We start from the raw sequence: 27,357 nt of genomic DNA on the forward strand, positions 1-27,357 counted from the left end.
TAGGTCAGGAACGTTCAACAGCCTGGGTAAAATCAGGGTTTGGGAGGATTAAGGCAACGTTGAGGTTGTGCCCCAGGTCGTATAGCAGTAAAATTAAGAATACTTAATTATTAGAAACTGATAGCCATAGAATTTATGTGTTTTAGACTAAGCATTTTAAAAGGAGCATGCCAGCCGTAGAACTCGTGTTTCAGTAAGGTTGGAAGTTCTCAAGGGAAAGTGCATAGTTTATCGTTTCTTGTGAATCACAGAATCAACCGAGTTGGAAAAGACCTGTGAGATCATCAAGTCCAACCTTTGACCCAACGCCACCTTGCCTACTAGACCATGGCACTAAGTGCCACATCCAGACTCATCTTAAAAACCTCCAGGGACGGTGAATTCACCACTTCCCTGGGCAGCCCATTCCAATGTCCCCGAGAATTCGATAAGAGATGTAAACAAACAGGATGTAAACTAAGATCCGTGTACCCAGATAAAATAAAGAACAAACGTTACAGCGTTTGCTGGCGAAGCACAACGATGCTGTGCCTGCTCAAGACGACGAAGACGACCCGGAAAGACCAAAGAAGGACTTCCAATAGGGGTGCGACCATGTAAAGCAAACTAATAAATAAGTATTATGTAAGCGAGAATATCTAATGAATATGAAAACAGTACATGTAATAAAAAGTCCTGTCCATCTGCCATTTGGCACGTTCGATTAGAGGGGCTATCCTCCGAACGTCCAGTGCGCTGAATAAAGAAGAATATCCTTTTTAACATCGACGAATCGGTGTTAAGAAGTTTGTTTCTGCTGCTTTTCGGGATCGGGATCGGGATCGGCAACGATAATTCCCGCACCGCACTCCGGGCTCTCGGCCGACGGACGAGCCGCATAAAGCTCCGCCTCCTGGGAGGAGCCCGATTAGGCCCCGCCCTAGGGAGGGGCTGAGTTAGGCCCCGCCCCCCCCGGAGGTGGGCGCCGCCGCCGCCGCTGCCGTGCTGGGGAGGGGCCGCCGCTGACAGCCCGCCCGCCCACGTGACAGTCCACCCTCCCACGTGACGGCCCGCCCGCCCACGTGACGGCCCCGCCCCATAGGCGCGGTCCCCGGTCCCGGCAGCCCCCGCGCGGCCCGGCGGTGTCGGTAAGATGGCGGCCGTGAGTCTGAGGCTCGGAGACCTGGTGTGGTGAGTGGCGGCGCGGCCTGGGCGGGCTCGCGGGCGGGCACCGGAGCGTGGCGGGATGGGCGCCTCTCGCGGAATGAGGCTGCGGCGGCGGTGGAGACGCAGGCGGGGCGGCGGCGGGGCTGTTCCCGGCCCGGGGAGCGGCGCGGCCGGAGCTGGGTCGGGCCGGGCGCGCCGGGCACTGTCAGCCCGGCGCCGCGGGGGACTCCGGGGAGCGGCTGCGGGCAGGGCGGGGCTGGGCAGGGCAGGGCGGTGGGGTCGCTGCGGGGCCCGGGTGTCGCCGGCGCCGTCCCGCGGGCGGTGTGAGGGGGGCGGCGGGAGACGGCCCGGGAACACCAGACTGGGCTGGGCTGTGAGCCGGGCTGGCACCGAAGGCTCCCGGGGGCGTCGCATGGAGGAAGCTGTGTAGGATGGAGGGATGAGGGGAGCGGGACGGAGGAGCGAGCGCTGCGGGGCTCGGTCGGAAGCAGGGGCTCACCTCCCAAGGGAGGCGAGAAGGAACAGGGGTCAGTCAGGAGGTGTTTCGGGAGAGCCATGACACCGTTTCTTGGCAGTGCTTTAATGAACCAACACAACAATATCCTGGAAAACAGCGTTTCTTTGTAGGTTGGGGTGTCCCTGTGGGAGACCCCGGAAGCCATTTCCCCTTTTCACTCCGATCTTACCCTCAGACAGTCAGATCTGTGATCTTTTTGTTTCCTGGTCGGGAGACCTGAGAGCATTCCATGATTAAGTGGCTCTGTGGCTCTGCTGTGCTGAGTAGGCCAGGTTGTCCTGCCAGGGCTCCAAGAAGTAGTTAATTCCCAACACGCAAGTGCATGCATCTGTATTTATATCCCAGATAAAAAGAAGTGCCTGCTCCAAGCTGTGACAACTGCAGCTTCTCATCTGAAAAGTTGGCAGTGCTGGGAAGTTGTCTAATTTATATGACTAAGTAAGTAAAGATTGGTTACTTTTAGCAAATCTCCTTTTTTCAGATGAGAATTTGGGGAGTGACTGCTGTCAGTGTTGGAATGCAGACTATCCTGCCTTAGTTTTGTACATGGCAGCCCAGGCAGGTGCTGTCCCTGGAGCTGTCACAGGGAACTTTAACAATCAGACAGCAGCAGCAGAAAGGGTTTGCTGGATGTCTCATTTGTTACAGGAGTGTGTGAGACATGATCACAGCTCATGGCAGCGTTCCTGCCTGCCCGTGGTTGCTGAGTCCATCTCAGGGGGCTGCTGTGCCACTGGCTGAGAGGTTTTGTGTCAGGGCCCCACAGGTTCTTTGCCAATCTCTTGCAAGACAATGACTGACGAGGTTTTGTGAGCACTGCAGCCCGAGTTAGTGACAAGGGTGAGATGAGGATAAAGCTGCTGTGCTGAGGGCTAAGACTAATGTATCTTCCTTCTCTGCAAGTATTTCTAGTATTGTCTAGTTTTCGTAATGCAGACCTTTGCAAATGTAGGAAGGAAACTTTTGTGCCTTTTTTTAATGGCTCTTCATATCTTTAGCACGTGTCCCTGTGGTGGTGAGCACCTGAAGAAGGTGGTAGTGGAACACCTGCTGGGAGAATCCTGTGAGAATGCAGAACCTCAGCTCTCTGAGCTGGGAGTCGATGGCTGCTCTGCTCACAGACTGCTCTGGACAGGTGGATAGAAGTTCCCAACCTGAACTTTGCTGTAATTGCATGCATCAGTGCTTTTATCCAGCTCCTTGTGAAGGAATCTTCACTCTTAGAGTGCTACAGTTCCTGTTACTCTTGTGTGTTGCAGGCAGCAGCTGTACTGCTGCTCTTCTCTTCAGTTCTGACAGTGCAGCGAGGTCAGACTGTTCAGAACCTGCGTTAGGGTGCATATGTCAGCCTTGTGTCCTGCCTTACACAGAAGGTTTTGACTGCAAGTTGTAACTCTCCTAATATATAAAGTATGAGATAATGTGAAAAGGCAGGTACTGGAATAGGTTTTTTGTCTAGTTCTAGTGCCTAATACTTTCTTTTTTATCTAGGGGGAAGCTGGGCCGTTATCCTCCATGGCCAGGAAAGGTGAGGTTTGTTTGTTTTTATTGTTGCTTTCTTAGTTTTTGGTGGTCTTTATTTGTTTGTTTGCTTTTGCATTTTCCTTCTGTATGGGGAAAGCTTTGTCTGAAGGCATTTCAGTTGTTGACTAATACTGGTTTTCTTATTTATTTATTTATTTTTTAATCACACACCCCACAAATCTAAACTGTGAACCAGGCTTTATTTGATCTAGAAGTTCAGCCTGTCACTAACAGCTGGTAATTCAGATGGAATAAAAAGTGACAGAGAGCCAGCTCTGGAGCTCTGGAACTTTTTGTGTTTCCCAGATTTAGTTATTTAATCCCTGTCACTTTCTGTAAGACCGTTTTTTTTTTTTCCTTCCATAGTAAGTTGGTTAACTATACCGTGTTTAATAATAGAAATTAGGAGTCTGGCTTCTCAAGATAGTATTTTAGAGCTATGGTTTTTGAGTACTAATTCTGGGGGTAGTGAGTAGTTAAACTTTCTCTTTTGGTTAAGTTGGTTTTTTTTCTGGTGAAAGATTAAAAATAATTGAATTTTATGTGCCATTTCTATTAATTCTACTTCTCTGAAAGAACTTTCTTATATTTTTGGTGTCAGTGCTGAGGTAACAGCATGAGTCTGGGAAAAAGCTTGTCAAATTGGCTGACAATCATAAAAGTTTGGTTACTGGATCAAGTTAACACCAGATTCCTCTACAGGTGTCACCTGTGTAACTGAATGACAGCTTTTCTCCTTACTAATATTTTAAACTTGATAAGCAATGTATTCTGGGAGTAAAGACAAAGTTTAAATTTAAATTTCAGAGGTTACGTGAGTGGAACAAACTTTTATTCATGCCTTTGTCTTTAATTTTACAAAAGGTGGCCAGCTTATCTGTTGGGGCTGGGGAGAAGAAAACCCCACTCGGAATGCTGTTTGGGTACTTTTGCACTCTGCTGCAGCATTCCTATGTCCAAGGAAATACTTGGGTCAGATATTTACTTGAAAAACTTATAGCAGATTCCAGTTCTCTTCCTAGTCAGATTAAAAAAAAAATCTGCAATAGCTATAAGACAGGACAGTAAAATCACAGAGTATAAATCTATGGTTATGTGCTTTTTAACTTTCACTTCTAATCACCTTCAGATTGTTAATCCACCTAAAGATTTGAAGAAACCTCGTGGAAAAAAGTGCTTCTTTGTGAAGTTTTTTGGAACAGAAGATCAGTATGTACCTGCTTGTTTTCATCAGGGGAAAACACTATTAAGTGGATCTTTTGTGGAAGAACTATTTATTAAGACAGTGCAATGTAGCTTCTTAAAGGATTATCTTTGAACCACACAGAAAAAAACATTCAACTATTACTGCATGCTACAGCTGCTCATGGGGGTGTATGAAGACTGAAAAGACTTACACAGTCAGGTTAGAATTTGAGTTGCTGCTGTGAGGGCAAGTCCTTGGTAGCTTGCCATTTTTAGGGGAGTAGATGTGATGTGACTGGGTTAGATTTTAGCATGTAACCGTGTATGAGAAAGGTACAGCTCCGAGTATGCTTTTGTTTTTCTGCCAGGGGAATAAAATTAACTGTATAATTGCCATTTGTGAAAGAATATACTGTCCTATCTGGTAACCGAAAACATTCTTGCTGTTCTTTGGGAAGTCTTTACAGTACAGGAAAGCCAAAACTGTTATAGACTTCCTTTTTGCAAGTCAGAGTTTATTGAGTTCAAATGTGTACAAAATCATAGTTGTCTTAAATAATTGCAAACTAGGCAGAAAAAAAACAACAAAAAAAAACCTGAAACTGAAAATTATTTTGCTAATTTTTCAGTTTTCCTCTTTATTTTCTGCTATTTCACATTAAGTCATGCAATAAAGAAGGAAATTGCTAATATCTGTGGAAGGCTAGAGAACCCTTTACTTTTGGGAAAAAAGGTAACGAGAACTGAGACCATTTAATGAATGTTTTTTAAGGAAATTATTTTTGACCACTAGATTATTTTTGCTTAATACTTAAAAATATTTTTCCATTAAGAACTGAGGTCTAAACTGGATGGAGTAGAAGTGAAAGCTGAATGCAAAAGGGAACTTTTTGATCTCTAGTTACTTGAAGCAGGTGAAAGTTGATTTGAGGGCAGAGAAGGTTTTTTGGTGGTATTATTAAACATGGTTGTTTGAGCTAGTAAGTTCTGAAAGTTGAGGAGATAGACTATTTCTGTCCTGGTTGTTCTTGATTCTTGTATTTCACATTATTGAATCAAATACAGATTTTTTTTTTTTGTATTAAGACAAGTGTATTGGGAAAAGTGGTCAAATGTCTGGGGTACTGTAGCTGAGATTAACAACGTAATTGCAAATGAAGAGTTCAGAGCTGCAAAATAATCAGGATTTATTACAGGATTCTAGAGCTCTGGCTGGGGCAAATCCAGTCATCTGGCACAGTAAGGTAGTGTGGTTGTTGTAGTGTCACCACCCCCCCCATCTCCAGCTTGTGAAATTTAATCATTTCCTGCCAGATAATCATGAATTAGAAATTTGCTTGCTTTGACTGGTATACCCTACCTGAAAATTAAATAGAAATAAATGCCACCCCCTTTCTTTTAAAATAACATTGATAGACAGAGGAGAGAGAAGCTTCTGTGCCTTTTCTGTCCTGACTTGCAACTTCAAAAGGCTGTGCTGGTTAGAAGTGTAGTGTTCTAACCAGTGTGCTGCTTGAGAAAATCCTCATGTTTGAACATAATCAACAAACCAAATCAGGAAAAATTTTAATGATTTTGCTTAAAGTGGGAACTGTTTGGAAGTAAAAATGGGGGTGCATGTGTGTGAGCAGAGCAGAGGGGTGAATAAAAACATACTGATGAGTTCGGTAGTGGTTTTTGTGTAGTGTACAGATTTTGGTTATTTGTGACATTCTTGCTAGTTTAGGATACAGCACAGAGGAAATGTGTTTTCCTTCTCCTGCAAATAGAATACTGAGATGTACTGACCCAGTGCAGTGCTTCAGTGACTTAGGAGAGTAGATTAACTGGAAGGCTGTGAGTAGTTTTGGCCCAAGACACACAAGTGAGAGCATGAGTGCATTCAGACTGTGCTCCAAGTCCTGGCTATTCATAAATTTTCTGCTGAGCTCTGTGCTCCATATGCTTGTTATGTTGGTGGTGTTCGTTGCTTCTGTGACTTTCAAAGTAAAGTTTTTCTGGAAGGTAAGGGTTCTCTACCCATGGAAGCAGATTTTCCTTGTGATTAAACTGAAGTAAATACACATATGCTTTACCACAGTGAAAGCCACCTCAAAATTCATAGTAGTGATGTAATATCCATGTCTGGATCTAAGCAATTGCCTTAATTGTGATGCACACACTCATGTAATGTCTTTTTATTACTTTGTACTCCAAACTGGTAAGGAGATTTTTCTAGTCTGCCTTGGAGTTGTTTTTCTGAGTCTCTCTTCTTAGAGTAAGTCACATTAAAAGGATTCTTCTTCTAAAATCAAGAAGGGTTGATGTTTCATGCCCGTAGACCTGACAAGCATGTAACAACAACAATTTAAATTTAGTTTAGAAGTGGAACTTTGACCTCTTATCTGTGTTTCTAACTGTGTTTTTCAGATAGTTTTTGAGATTCCCTTTTATTTCCCATGCTACAGTCTTGTCATAGAAAATCTTTGTAGATATTCCAGCAGTCAAGTAAGAACTTACACATTGCTCTTTGTGTGCATTTATTGCATTTAGTAGTTACAGCTAATAGGCTGCCAGGCCCACAAGTGTGCTTCATGCAGTTCAAAATATTTTCCATTTCATGGCCTGCTCGGGGATTCATTATGACATTGTCAAAACTGAAAATATAATTTCTTTTAAGGTATCATTCTACTACGATTCTATAGGGAGAGTCCTGCAGCTGTCAGAGGTGTGTGTGCAAACACAGCCATTCACCTCCCTTCCCACCCTCCTTCCTCTTTATATATTCCCTTACAACCAAATGGACTTGCAAGTCCGTATAACAAAGTCTTAACAGGAAGTTGGAGCAGCCCATTCTTACTCACAACCTTTTTGAAGCATCAGTGCAAAACTAAATGTGGTGGGGTCAAGGGGCACTTCCTGACTTAATATATCAAGACAAAAATGGAGGAAGCTTGCAATCCAAGATAAGTGTAGTGATCCGCAGCCTGTTTCCATCAGGCACAGTGATTTTAGCCCAGCACTCGTTGCCTTCCTATCCTCCATATCTTCTTGGGATGCAAACACCTACCCTTTTCTTCTGCCACTCTTCTCCCTGGTTTTCAAGGAGAGAAAAAAGATGTAGTCTTTCTAAAATGTTCTTTCAGGTCCTGACATCAGGAAACACTTGCTTAAAGTTGACCATACGCCTTGGCAGCCTGAGGAGCTGCAGGGATAGTCTGAACCTGATGGAGGGGGTGAGCTCGTGTTCCTGGTGTTTCTCAGGGAGGCACGTTATCCCATGTTGAGCTCTGTGTTGCTATAGCAGAGCCAGCTGGAACATTGTTAGACATCTCTGCAGGCACAGTGCCATGGCTGGAAATCACTGTAGTCAAAACTCTTCTGCCCCTTACCAAGGAGGTATTTTACTGCACAAATTTGAAAAATATAATACTTAATTTCTTTCAGTATTGCCCTTCTTCTTGTTTTCTTCTGCTAAGTAGCCTCTCTTTTATTCCTATTTAGTAGTTTTTGTGGGTTTTTTTTCTAGAAATTTACATATAAAATTCCGGAGTTCAGTTATTTGAGTTATTTCACTGATGAAGGTTGGGACATTTTCTTTTAACAGAAGGAAACCGATCTTGATTTCTCTTGTGTGCTCACACACTGGGCTTGTAAATAATCAAGCAATTTTCTTTTGACTTTCAGAACTGGTTGTGTTAGCATTTAGTGTGGGCATTTAAAGTGTTACAGTCTAAAGTGATGAATTTTTCCCCAGACTGTTGTAAGTAATAGAAATTTGGAGATACAGTGCCACTATTTTCCAGCCCTAACTATAAGGTTTGCAAAAAGTGAGTATTGATGGATATTCCTCCATCTCATTTCTCCAGTTTATCATTAGGAGTTGGTATCTTTAGACAGGAAGAGAATGGCTGGAACGATGAGGTTTTTAATGTCTCCATGCCTGTGTCAGGGATTTGAATCCGGTATCTCTGTATCACTGTTTCTGTGCAGCTCCAGGTCACAGTCATACTTGCCTCTTCTTATTCTAAGTTTTGATTTTGTTCATATCTACATGTGTAGTGTTTTTGTAAGAGTGATATTTTGGAGAGGATGAGGAACAGCGTGGAGAAATGAATAGAGAGACCCATGGGTATCTTCATTAGATCTTTTCACTTTCCATGTAGCCCATTCTGTACAGATACCTGGTGACTGTGCAACGGTATGAACACAATTTCATCCTAAATATGACATCTTCAGTGATGTCACTAATGTTTTTCTCAGGTATTGATTCATTGCTGAGTCAGGAGAGAGATAGTAACTCCTTTTATGTGTAGTGTCCTTGAGGTCTCTTATCTAAATGTTGGCTTTCATTGGCCTCGAGGGTACTGAGATCTTGTGTAGGAACATGAATGATTTTGTTTGGTGGAAAGTTCTTTTGTTTTCAAGTGTTTGAAATGCTGCATGTAATTACTTTATGGACATCTGATGTCCAAAGACACATTCATCTCTTATAGGAGGTTGTCCAGGTAGGTGATGCACAAAGAATAAACTGGAAAGGAAAAGACTGATTTTTTTTTAAAATTTATTTTTAATTGAGGCAAGATTTAAGATTGTTTTTCACTTACTAGTTTGAGCTTTCTAATTCTTTGTCCTGGTGGATCACAAGTACCAAAATGCACCTTCGAAGACTGGAACCAAAAAGCTTTGCGCTTCAGGCTTTCTCCAGATCAAAAGGAAAAGGAATGAGAAAGGAAACCAGTGAACATTGCAGTGAGGAGGGATAGGATGAGCAGAAACCTAAGAGAATGCCTTGAAAGAAAGAAGTTATTTTTGTTTAGAAATTTAATCTTGCAGCAACATTTATAATATGCTCCAGAATTTTGTTTCCTTTATATACGTTATGAAAGGCTTCTCATGAGCTGATGCTGTGTGGTATCTAGGGATGTTTGTCCCTGTGTGTCACATAGGCAGGCTTTACAGTGGGAGGGAATTTTAAGTTGTCTTTCACAGTGATGTCTGGGCAGCTGGGAGGGATTCCCTGGGTAGCTGCTGGATGCAGGCTCTAGTCTGAATGGAATGATTTGACTTGTATTACATTATGTCAGTTCTTAGGAAGATGATGTAAAGTGAGTGAAAGGATTCAGCTTTGCATGCAGGAACACTGGGTTCTGTGGAAAGAGTGCTGGCATTTTCCAGTCAGTTCTAGTAGGAGGTCTCCTCTCTGCAAATGAGACCCATAAAGTTTGTTTACTTTAAGCAAGTTGATTCCTGACTACGAACGGTGGCTAATGCAAGATCCAACAAAATATTATTGTTATTACTATTTACCGTTTTCACCTTCACGTTCGCTTTAACTGTATGACATGGTGCTTACAGTGTCTGAAACAGCAGCTATTAAATCACTTGACTTCTAGCAGAAGCTAGGCTGCACTGGAGAATACTTAAAACCTGTAATCGTGGCTAGCCAATGTAACATAGGGATGTCTGGGAATGAGAGAAAATCTGATTGCCCCATTTTTGCTGTGTGCTAAGCAGCTGCGATGACCATCCTAGCTCAGGAAAAGGTTTTTAAAACTTAAGCAGTTCTGTTTTCAGTAGGATGGAAATAGCTTTGTAACAGTGTGGCTGATAAGCCTGGGCTTGAATCTGGAGAGGAAGAAAGCTTGATTTAATCTCTGAAAGTCATAAGGGATTCAGGCATCAAGGGAAGCAAAGACATTCCCCTAAGCTGAAGTGAAAGAGTGGTCGAAGTGCTTGTTTGCCTAAAGGGAAGTGCAGTTGTCACCCTGTACTTGACAACTTAACCATTTGGTAAATGTCAAGAATTTGTATTTAGCAGGAGTGGAAACAGGGAAATAATTTGATTTTCCTCACAGGACTCCAGTCAGGTTAATACTCTGCTACTGTAGCAGTCAGTTTATCTTAAAATATCAACAGTGAAGAAAACAGTTCTTTTTCCTCAAAAACAAGAACATTGCTTTCATGCAGAGTATCGAGGTACATCAGAAATATGTTCAGCGATGAGATGTGGCTTTTGCAACTCATTTTGTTTGTGGTCAGCCCTATTGTGAGACGCAGAATTTTGAGGGGTTTTTTCCTACACTTTTTTAGACACTTTTGTGCACAGTATATTTTAGCCAGGGATTGGTGGCTGAGAATTGTTATGTAGACTTTGCTTTCAGCAACCCCTCGAGCAGATTCACGTTATTCATGGCTACTTCACATGGAGGTGTGGGTGTTCCTCCTGGTGAAACAAGAGCAGTCACTGGGCTACCATTGTTCTAAACACGGCCTGTGATCACATCCAAAAGTTGTCTTGCTGATAGAGAATATGACTAATGTTTAGAGTGGGGCACAGTTAGAATGAGAGGAGATAAAACTTAAAAGGAAACAAAGTTAAAGTGCCAGAAGAAAGTTCTCAGTGAATGCAGAAATAGCAACCTCTGAGGTTGTGAGATAGCAAGGGAGTTTGGGCTGCTGTCATCAGTGGTTCTGGGGAAAGAAAGTGTATCTGTGTGTTTCTGAAAGTGGGATGATTGTGAAAGCTGCTGTTTGGAGAATATAACTAACTTCTTTTTTTGTTTGAAGTGCTTGGATCAAAGTGGAACAGCTGAAGCCTTATCACGCTCACAAAGAGGAAATGATCAAGATTAACAAGGGTAAGCGCTTCCAGCAAGCTGTGGATGCTGTAGAGGAGTTTCTTAGAAAAACCAAAGGCAAGGACCAGGTGAGTGGGTTCTTTTTCACTGTATGCATCCAAGTAGGTCTTGGCATGAACAATGGTTAGATGCGTTTTTACGTGAAAGGAGTTTGTTGCCTCTGGCAAGTTGAGAGTGGTTTTGTTTTCCTTCCTTTGGTATTTGGGTTTATTTCTTATCCTCTCTTCTTCCCCATTTAATCTTGTTTGGTGAGGAAAAATGTTTTGTTAAACTGTTGGAGAAACTGAAGTGGCTAATTGATTTGCTTGTGGTAAATCAGTCTTAAGTCTTGGAATAGAATTTGATATCTACTAATCTTGTTTTTAGTATATTGGAAGTGCACACACTGCCAGCAAGTCTTCAGGTGGCCTGTTCTGTTACATGTTTGCTTAAACTGGTGTGTTTTTGCAGAAGAACTAACCAGGAACTTCACTCACTGATTCCAAAGGACTAAGAGACATCTAGTTTTCAAGTTACCGTGCTGTTGTTTTGCTTGATAGTAATCAGCACAGGGTCCTTCACATCCTTGGTTTTGCATGAAAATCGTTCCATCTCTTCTCTTCTTTCCTTACCATCTTCTATTCTGTAATCTCTCAGGCATCTTCCCATAACTCCACTGAAGAGAAGAATCGGCGTAATTCCAGTGAAGAAAGAGGCAAGCAATCCGCTGGTGAAGAGAAACGCAAGGCCAGTTTGTCTGAAGGAAAGGTGAAGAAGGGCACAGGGGAAGGAAAAAAGAGGGTCTCTTCTGTCTCATCAGAGAGAGGATCAAAGTCACCCTTGAAAAGAGCCCAGGATCAGAGCCCCCGAAAGCGGGGGCGTCCGCCCAAGGATGAGAAGGTTTGTGTTGTGCATGTCCGCCAGTGCCCGTGGACTTGGCAGCTGGACTCGAGGGCTGACTTGCACCTTGACTAACAGGCCAGCAGGAAGAGTCAGTTCAGTATCCCTTTTTTTTTTTTAAGCTGTTCCATGTTGCTCCTCCTAGACCATTTGGCTGCCTGATACCTTTGGCAAGCACATAGTTGATTCTTCCTGTGATTTTTACCCATTAGTTACTGAGAGTGGCTCTGTTTGTATCTTTGAGAGGGCCTTGAAAGCTGTATCATGAGACTTTTCATCTTGCCATCCTTTGAGTTCAGTTTGTGTGGTAAGGATTAGTGAAGAGATACGGGTCTTCATCTGATTGACTTCTCCCATCTCATCTGCTTCCTATGATCAGGTGATTAGTAGTCGCTCCATTTCACCCTCAGGACTCACAGAGGCTGGAGTATTCTTAGGAGGTAGGGCTTAAAGAAGAAACTTGTAGCCTGGGAAATCCACCAGAAGAATTAATTGTATTCATTTCAGCTTCTATGCTACAGGGTATGTTTCCATCCTCCATTATAAAGGTCTGACCTTGGAGCATTATTATTTTATCTCCATTACTTCCCTGATACTTCTGGATGTTGTACCAGCAGTGATAGCAACCAATACTTCGTCTACCCTCATCTAGAGTTCTAGCCTTTTTTTTTTAGAACTCGTGGTTATAGTCTAGATCTTCCTTTTCCAAATGGATATTTATTTTGGTGGATTATTACGAGGCATATGCTCCATCAGAGACCACACCTGAAGATGACTGGGAGACTTCAGCTGATACACCATGCAGCAGCCTGCTTGCTCACCTGTGCTTCAGAGGGATCACGTTGTGCTTCACAGTCTTTGCTTTCGGTGCACGTCAGAATGCAAGTCAAGATGGTGGTCTTGGCTCTCCAGAACTGTGAATGGATTGGCCTTTGCTGGTTGAACAGCAAACTCTTTCTTGATGTGATAAAATGAAGCTGATCATCTCAGATATTAGCTTTAAGGGAATCATAGAACAGAGTCACAGTATATCCTGATTTGGAAGGGATACACAGGGATCATCTAGTCCAACTCCTAAGGAGTTGAAGGAAATACTGGCTCTTTTTTAGAGCCAGCATCTGTGAAATCAGACTGCACAACAGAGCCCACCAGTTTCTACCTCTGAGGGGAGTTGGAGGAAGGGAGGAATGGATGCATATATGTGAATTCTGACTAATAATTACTGAACTTGTGACTTGACTGATCCAGAAAAACGCTTCACTGGCAACATAACTTTAACTTTATTAAGTGTCTTCCTATAAGCATGTTGTGTCTCCACGTAATTCTGTTACTATAAGCCACAGGGCCTTTTTTTTCACTTGCAAAGTGCTTCTGTGTCTTTGAGCTAGCTTCATTCCAAAATCCATCAAAACTAATGGCTGGGAGAATTCTGGTTGTGCTGACACATTGTATGCTTAGGTTTTACTGTGTTAGCTACCTCAGGCCTTCGGAGTGCTTTGAGTGAGTTGTGGTAGTAGGCATTCTTTTACTGGCACATGGCAGTGGAGAGGTTTTAAACTTACCGCAAAGAGGTGGCCAGCTGTGTGATAAGTGCCTGGCCACAGATAGGGAAAATAAGCAGGGTAAGGTAGGAAAGTAAGCCTTATAGCTTCTGGGAAGTGACAATTAAAGAAATTGCCATGAAAATATAACAATGCTGCCTTAATACTGCTTTTCAGCCTATGACAATTTTAAAGTTTTAAAATCTTGTCTTCTTGCCTGGTTCTCATAAGTTCCCCACGTTCTTCACCCTTAGGGTAGAAAACATTTGTGTCGTTGTCCTGAATTAATACAGTGCTGGGATTTGTTATTTGGGGTTTTTTTTTCCTGTCACAGTCCAAATTCTGGCTTTCCAAGCAATAAGGATGCATAAAATTCAAGAATCCAGTTGTTACCCAGGTGTGCTCTATCTAGAAATACCCTGTAGCCATAGATGATCATTCACATACTCTTATTTTTAAGCTTATATGAATACTTTCAAAGGACCAACAGAACTTCTTAGGCATCAAGGATGGTTTCATCCATGCTTTACCAGTTGAAACAGCAGTGTGCTGTCTAAGAGAATTTTAGTATGCAGGACTCTGCCTGGACACTTTTAAGTTTGTAGTCTGATGTCTGCGTTGTCCTTGCTAACACTTGGACAGTCGCATCGATCTGGATTACCTCCAGGAGTCTTGCTCTGACCTTTTTTTACAAACAGTGCTCTTCTCTTGTGCTTCTGTGTGGACATTAAGGTATATTTTGCATTTTCAGGAAGTAATTTTGGAGGGGAGATAATGGGATTCCATTTCTGCACCCTTATTTCAGGAAGACAGCACATACTGTGCAGGAGTCCTGCGCATTCTCGTCATGTAACATAAAGACCTGTGTGTCTATAGCGCATGTCTGTGACCTATTTCAACCTGTATGTCTTGGGGAAATAAAAGATAAAATTTAATCTGCGTAACAGTGAAAGCCTCAATGTGTTAAGTACTATCATGAACTACAAACCAGGGCCTGTTGAGTGGATGGGACAGCCCACATACAGTTTGTTTCACAGATTCTGCAGACTTAAGCAGATGTGGCTGTCGGCCTTTTACTTTGAAGGTTCTCCTGATAACAGGTAGGCTATCCTTTTGTGACAGGGCAGGATTAGAAGAGTTCAGACTTCTAATGATGTTCTTCACCCATTTGTTAAGCTTTTTGCATTCCACCAGAGGAAAATACTGGATCAAGTGTGTTCGTTTGCTTCTCTGCTCATTGCATGAGCGCACAAGTGCAATGATTCCTCTTAGGTATGAAGAATGGACTCTCCAGAAGCCATAACTGTGTTGAATTCCTTTGTTGGCAGTTCACGTTTTCCTCACCTCACCTGTGTTGATAATACCCTGAACGCTTCTGGGAAGGCCCGTGAAATGGAAGGCGTTGGTAGTGCTTTCAGAACTCTGTATGTGTGCTCGTACGATCAACCCCTGAGCCAGGTTGTAATCTCTTTCTAACCCTCCTTCTCTCTCCTCAGGACCTCACAATTCCAGAATCAAGTACGGTGAAGAGAGTGATGACTGGAACAGTAGCTGGATTTAAATGGCCACCAAGTGTCAGCGAGGTGAGAAGCTTTACAACACAGAAGATCAAGGAACCGAGTTTGGTTCCCAGAGCCTTTTATGTGGCTGTAAAACAGCAAGATCTTATCTTCCTTGTGTCAGAACATTCTGCACAGAACATAGCTGGACAATATCCCAGGCAGTTCAGAAGTATGCTGGGATTCACACTTAACTTGCTGTACTAATTTTTGCACTTCTTGTTTCAAAACTATTTCTTGGACTGAATTCCCAAAATTGGAGGTAATGTGGATAGTGTCTCCCTGACTTGATACTCTCATATGGGGTGGTTTCATTTGATTTTCTTCATAAGCAGCTTTGAAGCTGCTGTCAGTTTTGCACATAAATAAGTGATCAGCAAAGCAGAGTAAGAGCAACCTGACTCCAGGCTACTGTATATGATGCTCACTGGAGAGGTGAAGTACCTGGGCCTGCACTCCTTGTTGCTGTTAGTAGGGTTTGCCTGGCATGTGGCATTGCTGTGTGTAACCTCCAGCCAGTTCCCAGAATGCTGTTCTAAGGAATTCCTTGAAAGCTGGAAAATAAATGTTTTCATTCCCCTGGGAGGGGAAGAAGCAGGATATGAATTTTCTTCCTCCCATGTTACTCTTGCTCATATACTTCTCTGGTTTTCCTACAGACGTCCAAAAATGAGGAATTTGGTTTGAATGGCTTGGGTTTTGAGAATGAAACACAATGTAAACTGCTTGATTGAAACAGGCTGCTTCAGACAGTTGATACATTTTATGTTTTCCCCCTTAAGCTATTGTTCTCATGCAGCTTGGGAGAGCAAGGGAATTGTGCTGTTTTTGCTCAGTGACTTTCTAGGAATGCTTCTGAGGCTGTACTTGCTCTCTTTGTAGCCCGCGAAGGACAGTGATCCACACTTTCATCACTTCCTGCTGAGCCAGACAGAGAAGGTGAGGATTTGGCAGACAGGATCATGCTCCTGGTCTGTCTAGCTTGGCATCCTGCCCTTTGCTGGGACTGAGTACAAGGAGTATGCGTAAAGAGCTCCAGAATTCTGTTTTTTGAGGGCTAGTGGCAATTAGATTGCAGTCTTGTAGTTCAATTACTTTCCAGCCTTAAGGTTTAGAGTGGTTTAGCATTGAGTACAGTAAGTAATTAAAGATCATGTAGCACCAGGTTTTGACCAGAGTTTTTGTAATAAGCTCTGTAGAATGAAGATTGGTGGGCAGAAAAAGCTGTTTTTCTGTTTGAGAATCCTGCTGTTTGATTGTTTTTGATGTCTGTCCTGTCAGTTTCCTCATCTGGATGGGCTTGTCAACTCACTGAATGTTGCAGGAGAATTTCCAGAACTAGAAAAGCTCTTTGTAAGGTATAGCAAATTTATCTCCCAAGAGTCAGAAGCCTTGCAGGATTTTATATTCAGCAGTGAACATCAGGAGGAAAAGGAAAGATCAAATTAAATGTAAAAGGATTTATATCTCGCTGAGGATCTGGGCAGAGCTAGAAGGCTTAAGAACTGCTAACAGTTTTAGTCTAGACAAGCTCGCAGTAAGCAGCATGGGAAGGAGCAGCCTTTGTTTGTAGAAAGCCAGGTGCCTTCTCATGTTTTGCTTCCATTGCTGCAGAGACATGGTGAGCATAGATGTGAGGTTGCTCCATGGTGGGATTCAGAGAGCTAAATGTGGGAGCAGGGATGCCCTGCATTCTGGGGCTTCCAGAGCAGCCTGTCATAGGACCTACAAAAGGGAGTTTGCAGGACCTCTATTAGAAGACAGGCTGAATTGCTGGGACAGGGTGGGAAAGGATGACTTAATGTGTTGCAATAGGTTTTTGGTTTTATTTTTTCCCCTTCAGGAAGCCCCAGAGTTGTCTTGCTTTGCAGATGGTGGTAGGTGGGTGGGCTGCCTGTTCCTATGGAACAAGGATATGGTCTATTTGCTCAGCAGAGCAAGTCAGCACTGTCCTTCTCCTGAATGCTTTGTCTTCTCTATACAGCCAGCTGTCTGCTATCAAGCCATCACAAAGAAGCTAAAGGTTTGTGAAGAGGTAAGGCAAATCTTGGTTTTGATGGATTTTCCCTATTGTCATGAGGCCTTGCAGTTCCTCCAGAGCTGTGCATTCTACTTTTTTATTATTTTTTTCCCCCTCTTTCCACCCCACCCTACTCCCCCAGGAGACAGGATCCACCTCCATCCAGGCAGCAGACAGCACAGCAGTCAATGGCAGCATCACGCCTACAGACAAAAAGTAAGATCTCCAACACACTTCAGCCATTTCCCTTTCTCTCCTTCACAGCTCACACATGCAGCCACTGTCCAGCTGGTCACTGCGAATGAATAAACCTAACATTTCCCTTCAACTACACATCTCCTCTGTCCTTGTATGAAACTCTGATCTGGGGGGCAAAGGGGAGGGAGGCAGCTAAAAACAAAGGGGGCTGTACAATACAAAACTCAGAATAAATTCTGTCCTGGATACATCTGCAATTTGGGGTGTTTCTACAGTTGTCCTGTGCACGAGGTCCCACTGCAGGGCATTAGCAGCAGTATTCCCGAGTGTTACATGAGGTAGGAAGATAAAAGGGGATCTGTCTCCAGTAGTGCCTGGCAGTTGACTGGGGTTGTTTAATCGCTCTCTTGGGCATGCAGAAGACAAGAGGAAGAGGGAGGTGTGTTCTTCCATCACAAGACCTTTGCTGTGTAGCACATGAGCTTTCTGGTTTCTTTAAAACACCCCCTTTCTCCTTCATAGAGTGAGAGAAGCCGAACTTGAGCTTCCTGTTTCACTCTGTAGCTTCCGCTCCATTCAAATTGAGTTCAGACCACTCCTGCTGTTTGCCGTTGGGGCTGCTCTCATGGGATGTCAGTTCTCACCTGTACTCCAGGGGAACCAAAATAACAATGAAGCTGTTCAGGTAAAACAGTCTCTCAGGAAAGTGTGGCTCAGAGGTGGGTTCGGAAAGAAGGAGTATCTCTGCTGGTCTAGAGACTTGAGAATAGGTGGACCTTGTTTTGGCTACATAGGGAGCCTGTGGTGACTTGCTCTGCCCTGTCTGAATTAGTTTGCTTGAAGAAAAGGCAGCATGGCTAGCTGAGAAATGACAAGGTGGTTTGTGAAAGCTACAGTGCAGCTGCTAATTCTACAGAGGTAACTGGGGGATTGCCACGTAGATTTCATTGTGAAGTTACATCAGACATGTAGCTCAGTGCTTTGAAATCTCTCCTAGAGCTCTGGGTTTTGCAGGAAGCTGCATGATGGATAAAAGGGTCCTTGCAGCAATATCTGCAAAGGAATTCCTGCTGCAGGTAACTGTAAGGATGGAACTTGTTGGCACATTGTCTTTTTCTCGAATGAGGGGAGCAAAACTCTTTCCAGCTTGGGGATGGAGGAGGAGGGGAAGGCAGCTGCTATCTGGGACTCATTGTGACCTGTGCTGGCCTAATACTTCCTTTCTTCCTGTTTGAAATCACAGCTGTAGAGCAGGGACTAGATCTTTGGTCTGTGCGTGATGCTTAACCCAGTAGTCCTTGCTGGGCTTTATTAAAATAAATATTGTAATGTATCATTCAGTTATATAAACAAGCATTGTATGTGTGACAACTTTAAAACCGGATAATTAATTAGAGAAGCACCTGCTGATCTCTAAATGTTCCCTTTAACTTCAGTGAGGCAATTGCTGGCAACAGAAAGCACACAAACAGCAATTTTAATAAAACAAACAAAAAGCCACAAACCAAACCCCCCCAAAAAACAAAAAGAGCCCAGACCACCCAAACCTTTAATATTTATGTGATCTTCTGAAGTTAGGGTGAAGACTTTCTCCAGGAAATTGTTAGGGATGCTTGGTAAGCAAAATAAATCCCAGCTTGATTTTAAAGCTCAGTATCTACCCATTCTAGCTTTGGCTGCAGTGGAACATGTTTGGGGATTATTTTTTTTTTTGCTGGTGATGCTCCAGGGTTTGTTCTTCATTATATTCAACACATGAGAGATGAACACCAATTGCTTTCTCTTGCATTCATGTTTATTTCTACCCCTCAGGATAGGATTTCTGGGCCTTGGCCTGATGGGAAGTGGCATTGTCTCCAACTTGCTGAAGATGGGTCACACTGTCACTGTCTGGAACCGGACTGCTGAGAAGGTAGGCATGTGCCTGAACCTTTCTAAACATGCAGTTCCCCCTGTAGCTCGGGGAGGCCTGAGGTCATCTGTCAGTGGTGCCTGGGAGAGGATGCCAAAGAAACACAAGGATGCACTTGCTACCTTGTTCTGTTCCTGTTTCCTAGGTGCTTGTTGGTGGACACTTGTGACCAGGTGCAGTTTTGGGCTGTTCTCGTATGGTCACTTTATGTGACCAGTCTCACCCCACTGCCGTTTTGTACGAGAGCAGAGAGTTGTCAGAAAAATTAAACCTTTGTATACGAGTTGAGAATTGGGATGTAACATGTCTCTGGAAATACTGCTGATGGGAATATCCAGTGTTATGCCAAAAAGGCCAGGTATGGGGAGTTATCCCAGGAGAGGTATGGTAAGATGCGCTGCTCGACCACAGCTTTGTCTACATCCATTTTTGCAGTAACAAGGGTTCTGTTGGAAACCTGCTGTGTCAGCAGACCAGGATGAGAAGGGTTTTATGGGGGCATTTAAAGTGAAGATGGAGCTTATATTGCACTTACATTCTTGACAGTGTTACTCTTTGTAGTGGAGGAGGAAAAGTAGGTAACTGGGGGAGATGTGGTACTCGATGATGCTGTGCAATACTGAAGCAGGAAGGGCCCTGTAGTTACTTAGTTAAAAGGGTTTAAAAGATTTATCTTTTTTTAATAGCAAAACATGACTGGTCTGAGGGGATAAGGTAAGAAGGAGCTAAGATTTGAAGCAGCAGGCTGCTGAAACGCATCAGTCTCAGCTGTGCCTATTCCTGTTTAGTGTCCAGTAACACCTTTTTCTCTGTTCTTTTTCCATTTTTTTTCCCTAATCTCTCTTCCCAAACCCACAACATTCTTATTGTTTCACCTAAGTGTTTTGTTTCTTTGTCTTTCTTTCAAAGTTCTTCACCTGGGGTTTCAGAAAAGCTCTGTATGTGTGCACGCGCGCGTGTGTGTGGACAAAGCGAGGGAAGATGACCAAGTTGCTGTGTAATTAACATGCCTGACTCTTTCAGAGTTGTGTCCAGGAGCCAGATTTGTTTCAGCAAAATGCGAAGGACCCATTTGCTCTGTACTTAATTTTTCTTACCTTTGGATTTGTGCCTTTTGCAGTGTGATTTGTTCATCCAGGAGGGTGCACGGCTGGGAAGAACCCCTGCTGAAGTTGTCTCCACATGTGACATCACCTTTGCCTGCGTTTCAGATCCAAAAGCAGCAAAGGATGTAAGGATTAGCTCTTATTTTACCTCCGCTGGTTAGACTATGGGATGCAGTCACTGAATGCCAGTTCTGATTCCTGCTAACCACAGCAGCCTGGGTAATTGTAGATGCTGAATAGTGCAGCAGTGTAAAAATAAATGTCCAAACGAAAATCATACTTTTTAAAAACCAACCCTTTGAGGACAGGTTCTGATTCCCCTCTGGTGGTCTGCCACTGCAGTGCCAGGCTCACCTGGCCTCCTGTCCTGCAGGATTGGGGTTTCTCTGCAGACACCCTATTGCTTTACCCCTCTTCTGTTCTCCACAGCTGGTGCTTGGTCCGAGTGGAGTGTTGCAGGGGATTCGCCCGGGGAAGTGTTATGTGGATATGTCCACCGTGGATGCAGACACAGTCACAGAGCTGGCCCAGGTAATCACTGAACTGAGCCTCTTAACACCTGTGATTCAGCAGCAGTTTGTGTTGCTTCAGGCGGTTTATTACCTGTTGGGCTTCTTTTGGGAGACTCTCAAGTTCCAGGCAAATTAGACAAAATAACATGTCAAATCTCGACCAGCAAACACTGTTGGATGAGATATGAGATGTTCCCTGGTGATACCAGCAAACCTGTAGATTTGGCAGGGCTGTTAGCTGGCATCAGTGTAAACAGACAGACAAATTTTGATCCCTTAAGAGGTATTTATAGCCAGATTGGTATTCTGTAGCAAACTGGATGGTGAAGCCCTGTCTGGATTAATAAATGTAGTTAAATTGATAGAATGCATAATCTCCTTAGTTAAAATGTTCTGGGGAAAAAGAATGCCCTCACGTTTCATTCTGTAGAAATATTATTATCATAGAGAGGATTTCTGTAGAAGTGTTCTGATTACTTCTGCTGTGGTATCAGATGTGTTGGTGACGCAGTAGTGTGTAGCATCAATTTGGAGAATAAAAATCATACGTATTAGTAAACCTCTGGCTGAAGAGATCTGTCAAATGCCTTTCCTCTCTGGGGAAAAGGGGGAAAATACGCCAGCGGTCAATCTTCTGATATTCCCACACCACATGTACACCTTCAGCACTGGTCCCTTGGCCAGTACAGGGTGCCATGGCTAAAGCATGTCAGTTCAGCTGTTTAAAACATGCACAATAGTGATGGGTGCAGGATGGTCTTGCTGGAGTGTGAGGGCAACTTTTGGTCTTAAGTACCCTTTATAGGATACAGTGCATCACGTGTTAGTGCATTCCTCTCCTGGTTGTACGTTAGAGCTATTTGTTCTGCTTTAAAATTCTGTCCTTAAGGGCAGGAATGCTCTAGGTGATGTTCCTGCTGCTGTCCACGCACAGCTAAACAGAGATGCTCTTTTCCAGGTGATAGTGTCCCGGGGTGGTCGCTTTCTGGAAGCACCTGTCTCAGGAAACCAGCAGCTCTCTAATGATGGGATGCTTGTGATCCTGGCAGCTGGCGACAGGGGTTTATATGAGGACTGCAGCAGCTGTTTCCAAGCCATGGGGAAGACCTCTTTTTTCCTAGGTAATTGAAACACAAAGGGCCTGACAGCAGTTTCTTAGTTCCTTCCAACAAGGGGTCTGAGGCATATATGTGATTTGTTTCTTGTCTCTTTGGGCAATGTGGGAAATTGGCCTGCTCCTCTGGAACTTGGCCAGTTTCAGACCCTGCAGGCTAAGGTTTCTTTTTTGAATACTGTCTCACTTTAGAGGATCTGTGATGCTTTTGGTTTTAAATCATACTTTGTTACGATTTCTCCATTCCTTTGAGTACTTGAAAAATGAGAACTTTTTCTGAAGTCTTTCAGGGGAAGCTGCTGAGCGCTTGATGCAAAGAGTCTAATGGTGTTACTGCTGTGTAGGCTGGGGGAGCAGGGCTGCTGTTTCTCTTCTGGAGGAATCTCAATGGTGTTTTTTCACTCCCAGGTGAGGTAGGCAATGCTGCCAAGATGATGCTGATTGTGAACATGGTCCAAGGCAGCTTCATGGCAACAATAGCAGAAGGACTGACTTTGGCTCAAGTGACTGGCCAGTCCCAGCAGACCCTTCTGGATATCCTCAATCAGGGACAACTTGCCAGCATCTTCCTGGACCAGAAGTGCCAAAGTAAAGTTCTCTTATATTGTTTTATTACAGGGCATTTTTTACAACCTAGCAGCATTTCAGCTAGTGGCAGAAAGGGAGAAAATAAGTGTCCCATCTTCATCAACTTGGGATTATGGTTATTTTAAGCATTTTGGAGATGCAGAGCTGAGTTCCATTCCTTCCCCTTCATAGCCAGGGCTACGGAGAATATGAATTAAGACTGCCTAGGGCTTGAGTTAGGATTTCATTGGGGCAGGGTAGCAGGTGAAATGGAGGGAAGGCTGCTTAGAAATCTGTGGTCACTTAGTCAGTGGGCAATAGTGACATCATCTCCTGTGGCCAGATGATGTCACTATTGACAGCATAGTGTAGATAGAGAGTAGAGAAACAGGAGAGCTAAAAGTAGTGATCAGCAAGGGAAAGGGAGATGGGTATTGAATTTCAGCCCTTTGCAGCATGGGCTTGGCTTACTTTTGTCATGCTTACTTTTTGCATGCATTCCTCTCAACAGATATCTTACAAGGAAACTTTAAACCTGATTTCTACCTGAAATACATACAGAAGGATCTTAGATTAGCTATTGCACTGGGCGATTCTGTCAACCACCCAACTCCCATGGCAGCTGCTGCCAACGAGGTAAGAGTTGTCCAGTGTTCAGACATGTTCTTCATTTATTCAGCAGAGCAATTTGTCCACAAGAGATGCAAATCTAAGAATTACATGATCTCTAATACAAGGAAACAGTGATTGAAATATATTTTGACTAGGGTGGCATTGGATTTGTTTTGATTGTAGAAGCCCTTAGAATGCCACATCAGGAAACACAGATGGCCTCAACAAGACCTGCAGATCAGAATCATTCTGATCTGCACTGCTCTGATTACTTGACATACTGTGCAGTTCTCTGATTGCAGTGGCCAACAAGGGAATTTTTCTGCTGGGGAAAGGCTTCACTTCACTCAAGTGCAGGCTCTGATCCTTTTCTGATTTCTGTTCTCTAGGTCTATAAACGAGCAAAAGCATTGGACCAATCCGACAACGACATGTCCGCAGTGTACAGGGCCTACATCCATTAGGCTGCACCCTTCTTACTGTTCATACGATGATTATTGATTAATATTATTATGATACTGGGTTTTAACTCTGGACCAGTCCATCTCTGTCTTTCCATTTCCTTTTATACACAGACTTTGAGACCTGCCACCAAGGCAGCTGCTGCGGTGAGCCTTCCCCTGTGGCAGGAGGGGGGGAGGATGGGGCTCGGATTGTTGCAGTCTAATTAGAAAAGTCCATGCCATGCACTGACAGTCATGGGACGGAACAGCGGCGATTGTTCAGAAGCTCTGAGGCAACTCTGCCAGAAACCCGCTGCTTGGCTGCTTTTATTTTCCTCTTTTTTTTTTTTTTTTGCTTGTCCAAGATGCTGTTTCTAACAACCCCTTTTCTCCTTTGCTGTGAAATAATGTGTATGTTGGACTCTTTGCATCAAGGGGACAGATGACAAACACCCCATCTGCCTGTGAATATCACTCAAGTCATTGGTCCCAAGTAAGGTGAGGAACGTTCCTGTTAATTGGCACTGTTAGAGAACAGAGCACCTCCCATGGAGGAGAAGGGCAGTTCCAAAGGCTAATGGAGGTTGCATGCAACACCGTCATGATTCTATTCTTTTTAAACTTCCACCTCCCCAGCACCTTGATGGAGGAATTCCTGTACTGTTAAAGACAACACATTGAATCCATGTCTTCCCCTGTACAGACAGCTATAGCTTAGGGAACACAAACTGTACTGAAAATGGGAGAATACCAGTGTCAATGAGCCTCCTAAAAGGCTAATCACAGCCCATCCAAGACAGATTGGAGAGCAACATGTTTGCATAGAAAACTGCAGGAGAAGCACAGAGCCTAAAACTGGGCTAGAGATTTTACTTGCTCCTGGCCTTAGCTTATGTTCTGCTACTTCTTTCTTTTTTTTTTTTTAACCCTTGTAGTCCCTAATTACAAAGGTGTCTTGGATTATAGCACTGTCATAAGCAGAGTGAGGAGTCTGAAGGGGGTGAGAAGAATGATCCAAGAGGTTAAGAATCCTGACCTCCTTTCCACGGTCTCTGGCCTTTGCATGGTTGTTACATCTCTCAGCCTGTTTGCCCATCTGTAAAGGTGGGTGATGATTACCTACCTCATAGGGATACTTTTGTGTACTGACTAGTGATCTTTATACATGTCAGATTTTCCATACCTGGTTTTAGTGTTCCTGCTCTGGGTACAAAGTAGCACAGCATGAGCCTTTTCCCTGAAACTGTGACTTTGCTTGTGGACAGATACCAACTTCTAGAAAGAGCAGTAGGTAAAGTGGGGGAGGGAAAGACCACTGCTGAGCTTTAGTTTAGAAATGGGTGACATGAACTGCACAGATGCCAAGGCTAGAGATCAGAGATGCTCTCAGTGTTGATAGCAGAGCAACCAAGAGTCCAAAGGATACCTATCTCTCACAATGCACAGGGTGGGTTTGTTTGTGTTTTTTTTTTTTTTTTTTAATTCTCAGCCTTTTAGAAGTGTTCTTGCATTTTAGATTTTAGAGTTAGAAAAATGCCAAGTGAGAAACTTTTGGCCAAAATCACTTCTCAGTGGCTCAGTCTCCTTCCTTCCTTGGGCTGGGATTCTGAAAGGAAAAAGAACAGATTCAAATTAGGCTGAGTTCCTTTAAATCCCCAAGGTCTGCCCCTCCCACCTTTTTTAAAATTTTTTTTATTCCTAGGAACTTAATGGCTGTGTAAGGAAATTTCCTCTGGATTAGAATTTCTTACCAATCCTGCTTTGTGCAGCGTATGGGTATGGTTCAGGGGCACCTTGTTAAGAAACAGAGTATCACATACTTATTTTGAATCACAACATCTAATGCCTCATGCTCTAAATGTTACTTTGAGTATTTCACCTCCTTTGATCTCTGTTCTTTTTGGGCTAATGCTGTGTTCTGCATTACTTATGTCCTGGCAACAGAGCTGTCAGACCTCACTGCCCATTGGTCAGTGTGTGTGAGCGATGCTAGTCGTACATCCGTGTTCCTTTGGCAGTGCCGCTGCCATCCTGCATGTAGGTATCCATGTTGAAGGGCACAGAAATGTGCCCAGGATAACCAGCCATTGACCTGCTGTGACACACTGCGCTTCCCCATCTACATCTCCGCTGTTTAGCACCTGAAGTCCTTGGTTAAACATGCCACAGTAAGGAAATCACTCAAACGGATTATGCATTGAGGGCATCTGGGGGAAATTGTGGATTTGCAGGTAGGAGATGAGACTACAGATTTTAGAGTGGAAAATTTTTGGGAGGAAGAGGGAGGTACTGTCTCGGGTGCAATTGAGAGTGAACTGTGCCGAGCCAATGCAGCAGCATCCCCTACGTGTCCCTGCCCTTTTGGGCCAGAGTGAAGGTGAATGGGTCTGAGCAAAGGTAATGGAGGATCTTCTTCTCTGTTACTTTGTGGTGCCTCTGGATACAGTGAGAATGCAAAAGGAGCTCTCAAGTCCTGTGACAGGTATTTCATAGTGAATTCCAAGAACCAGTCCCTAGGCAGCTCCCTACTACAGGGTTTGTTTTCCAGAAATACTGTAGTTCCCAGAATGGAGATGATTATTTCTGTGGGAGTGGTGGGTACGAACTAATTCAACACTGTAATTTATTCTGGGAAGGTCTGACTGCAGCTCTGTGCTGATGTCCAGTGAGAGTGGCTGTAGACTGACTGTGGTGCTGCCTGGCCAGCTGTACAGTCACAGGTGTGCCAGGGAGGAGCAGAAGGAGACCAAGAGCTTTGATGTGGCTGTGAAGTGAGGAGGAGGGATGGAAATGGGGAAAACCGAACTGTTCCAGATGCCGGTTGAGATTGCTGTCAGTCTCAGTCGGATTCTTGTATTTATGTCTGTAGCCTCTGAACATGGATCTCAATCTGTTTCCTAGGCCTGAGATTTGGGGGAGGGGAGTGGGGGAAGCAGTGGATTGAGAGATGCTCTAATAAAACTAGCTAGTCAATGTTGTCTTAATATTGTTGACAATTCTGTAAAGTTTCTTTTTATGAGGATTTGTTTTAGCAATTTGCTTTCTTTTGACTCCCTCCTTTTTAAAGAGAAAATGTGACACTTGTGAAAAGCTTGTAAGAAAAGCAACTTCCTTTTTCCTCGATGATAGATCCTATAGTTCATTAAGGTTGTGAATTTTTATTTTCTTGCCTTGTTTTTGATTAACGTTTGTCATTCAGAATAGGATGTGTGGAAAATGTTTAAATGGCAAAACAAAGGTTTTTTTGTTTGTTTTGTTGTGGGGGTTTTTTGTTTTTGTTTTTTTTTTGTGCAATTAACAAAGCTACTGGCAAAAAGAATAAAACCTTTCTTGGTAATACAATGTTCTTGTGACACTTTCTAAAGCCTGTCAGAGTTGTCTTGGGGCATTAAGGAAATATGTGTGTTCCACAGAATATTAGAAACTCAGAGCTGCTGAAAAACCACAACGTTCCTGAGAGCACTTAGACAATTGCTGAAGCCTCGAACTGTCAGCAAGGCATTGCAGAGGATGAGTTTGGATTAATTCCAGCCTCTGCGTGCAGAGGGCTGCATGCAGCTGGGGTGAGAGGAGGATGCTTAGTTCTAACGTTCTGGTGTTGATGACAGCTTGTGTAAGTGATGGGCTGGGGTATCCATCCTTCTGGCATTTGGGGTTTTCTGAACATTAAGTCTTATGATCAGCCTGGTCCAGTGGAAGGGGCGTGGAACGAGACTAGCGTTAAGGTCCCTCAACCCAAACTATTCCATGATTCTATGAACACTAACTCAGCAGTGGGTTGGGCATTCCAAGACACGATCCTTCACCTGAAGTCTTTGCAAGCTCTGGAATACTGTTTGTGAATAATCGGGCAGCTTTTGCAATTGGACAGCTGCAGCTGTTCCTGCCGAGGCACGAGGGGC

At 43.7% G+C, this 27,357-nt stretch overlaps 1 protein-coding gene across 4 annotated transcripts; it reads left to right on the forward strand.

Moving 5' to 3' along the window:
• Positions 1-1,058: 1,058 nt before the first annotated feature.
• On the forward strand, positions 1,059-26,439 carry GLYR1 (glyoxylate reductase 1 homolog). Of its 4 annotated transcripts, none has more exons than XM_027693685.1 (16): positions 1,059-1,170; positions 3,155-3,191; positions 4,317-4,396; positions 10,922-11,060; positions 11,629-11,871; positions 14,909-14,995; positions 15,854-15,910; positions 16,956-17,006; positions 17,134-17,207; positions 19,002-19,101; positions 20,222-20,332; positions 20,637-20,738; positions 21,678-21,840; positions 22,242-22,421; positions 22,912-23,036; positions 23,402-26,439. In XM_027693685.1, exons 1-16 carry the CDS (start codon positions 1,133-1,135, stop codon positions 23,474-23,476), a joined length of 1,662 nt encoding a protein of 553 aa, XP_027549486.1. In that variant the 5' UTR covers positions 1,059-1,132; the 3' UTR covers positions 23,477-26,439. The 4 variants fall into 4 exon arrangements, with proteins under 4 accessions (XP_027549486.1, XP_027549487.1, XP_027549489.1 ...); XM_027693686.1 differs by having other exon boundaries at positions 20,640-20,738; positions 23,402-23,834; XM_027693688.1 differs by lacking the exon at positions 11,629-11,871 and having other exon boundaries at positions 23,402-23,834.
• The last annotated feature ends 918 nt before the right edge of the window (positions 26,440-27,357 follow it).

Source organism: Neopelma chrysocephalum, unplaced genomic scaffold, assembly GCF_003984885.1.
Source record: "Neopelma chrysocephalum unplaced genomic scaffold, ASM398488v2 Primary Assembly neopelma1_93, whole genome shotgun sequence".
In the NCBI taxonomy this organism is placed as follows: Eukaryota; Metazoa; Chordata; class Aves; order Passeriformes; family Pipridae; genus Neopelma; species Neopelma chrysocephalum.

What these genes read in the sequence shown, in the direction of transcription:
- GLYR1 (XM_027693685.1), top strand. Translation starts at nt 1,133, where the DNA reads ATGGCGGCCGTGAGTCTGAGGCTCGGAGACCTGGTGTG. An exon ending in ATCCTCCATGGCCAGGAAAG is followed by an intron (nt 3,192 to 4,316) that starts GTGAGGTTTGTT and finishes AATCACCTTCAG; the next exon opens with ATTGTTAATCCACCTAAAGA. An exon ending in CAGTCACAGAGCTGGCCCAG is followed by an intron (nt 20,739 to 21,677) that starts GTAATCACTGAA and finishes GCTCTTTTCCAG; the next exon opens with GTGATAGTGTCCCGGGGTGG.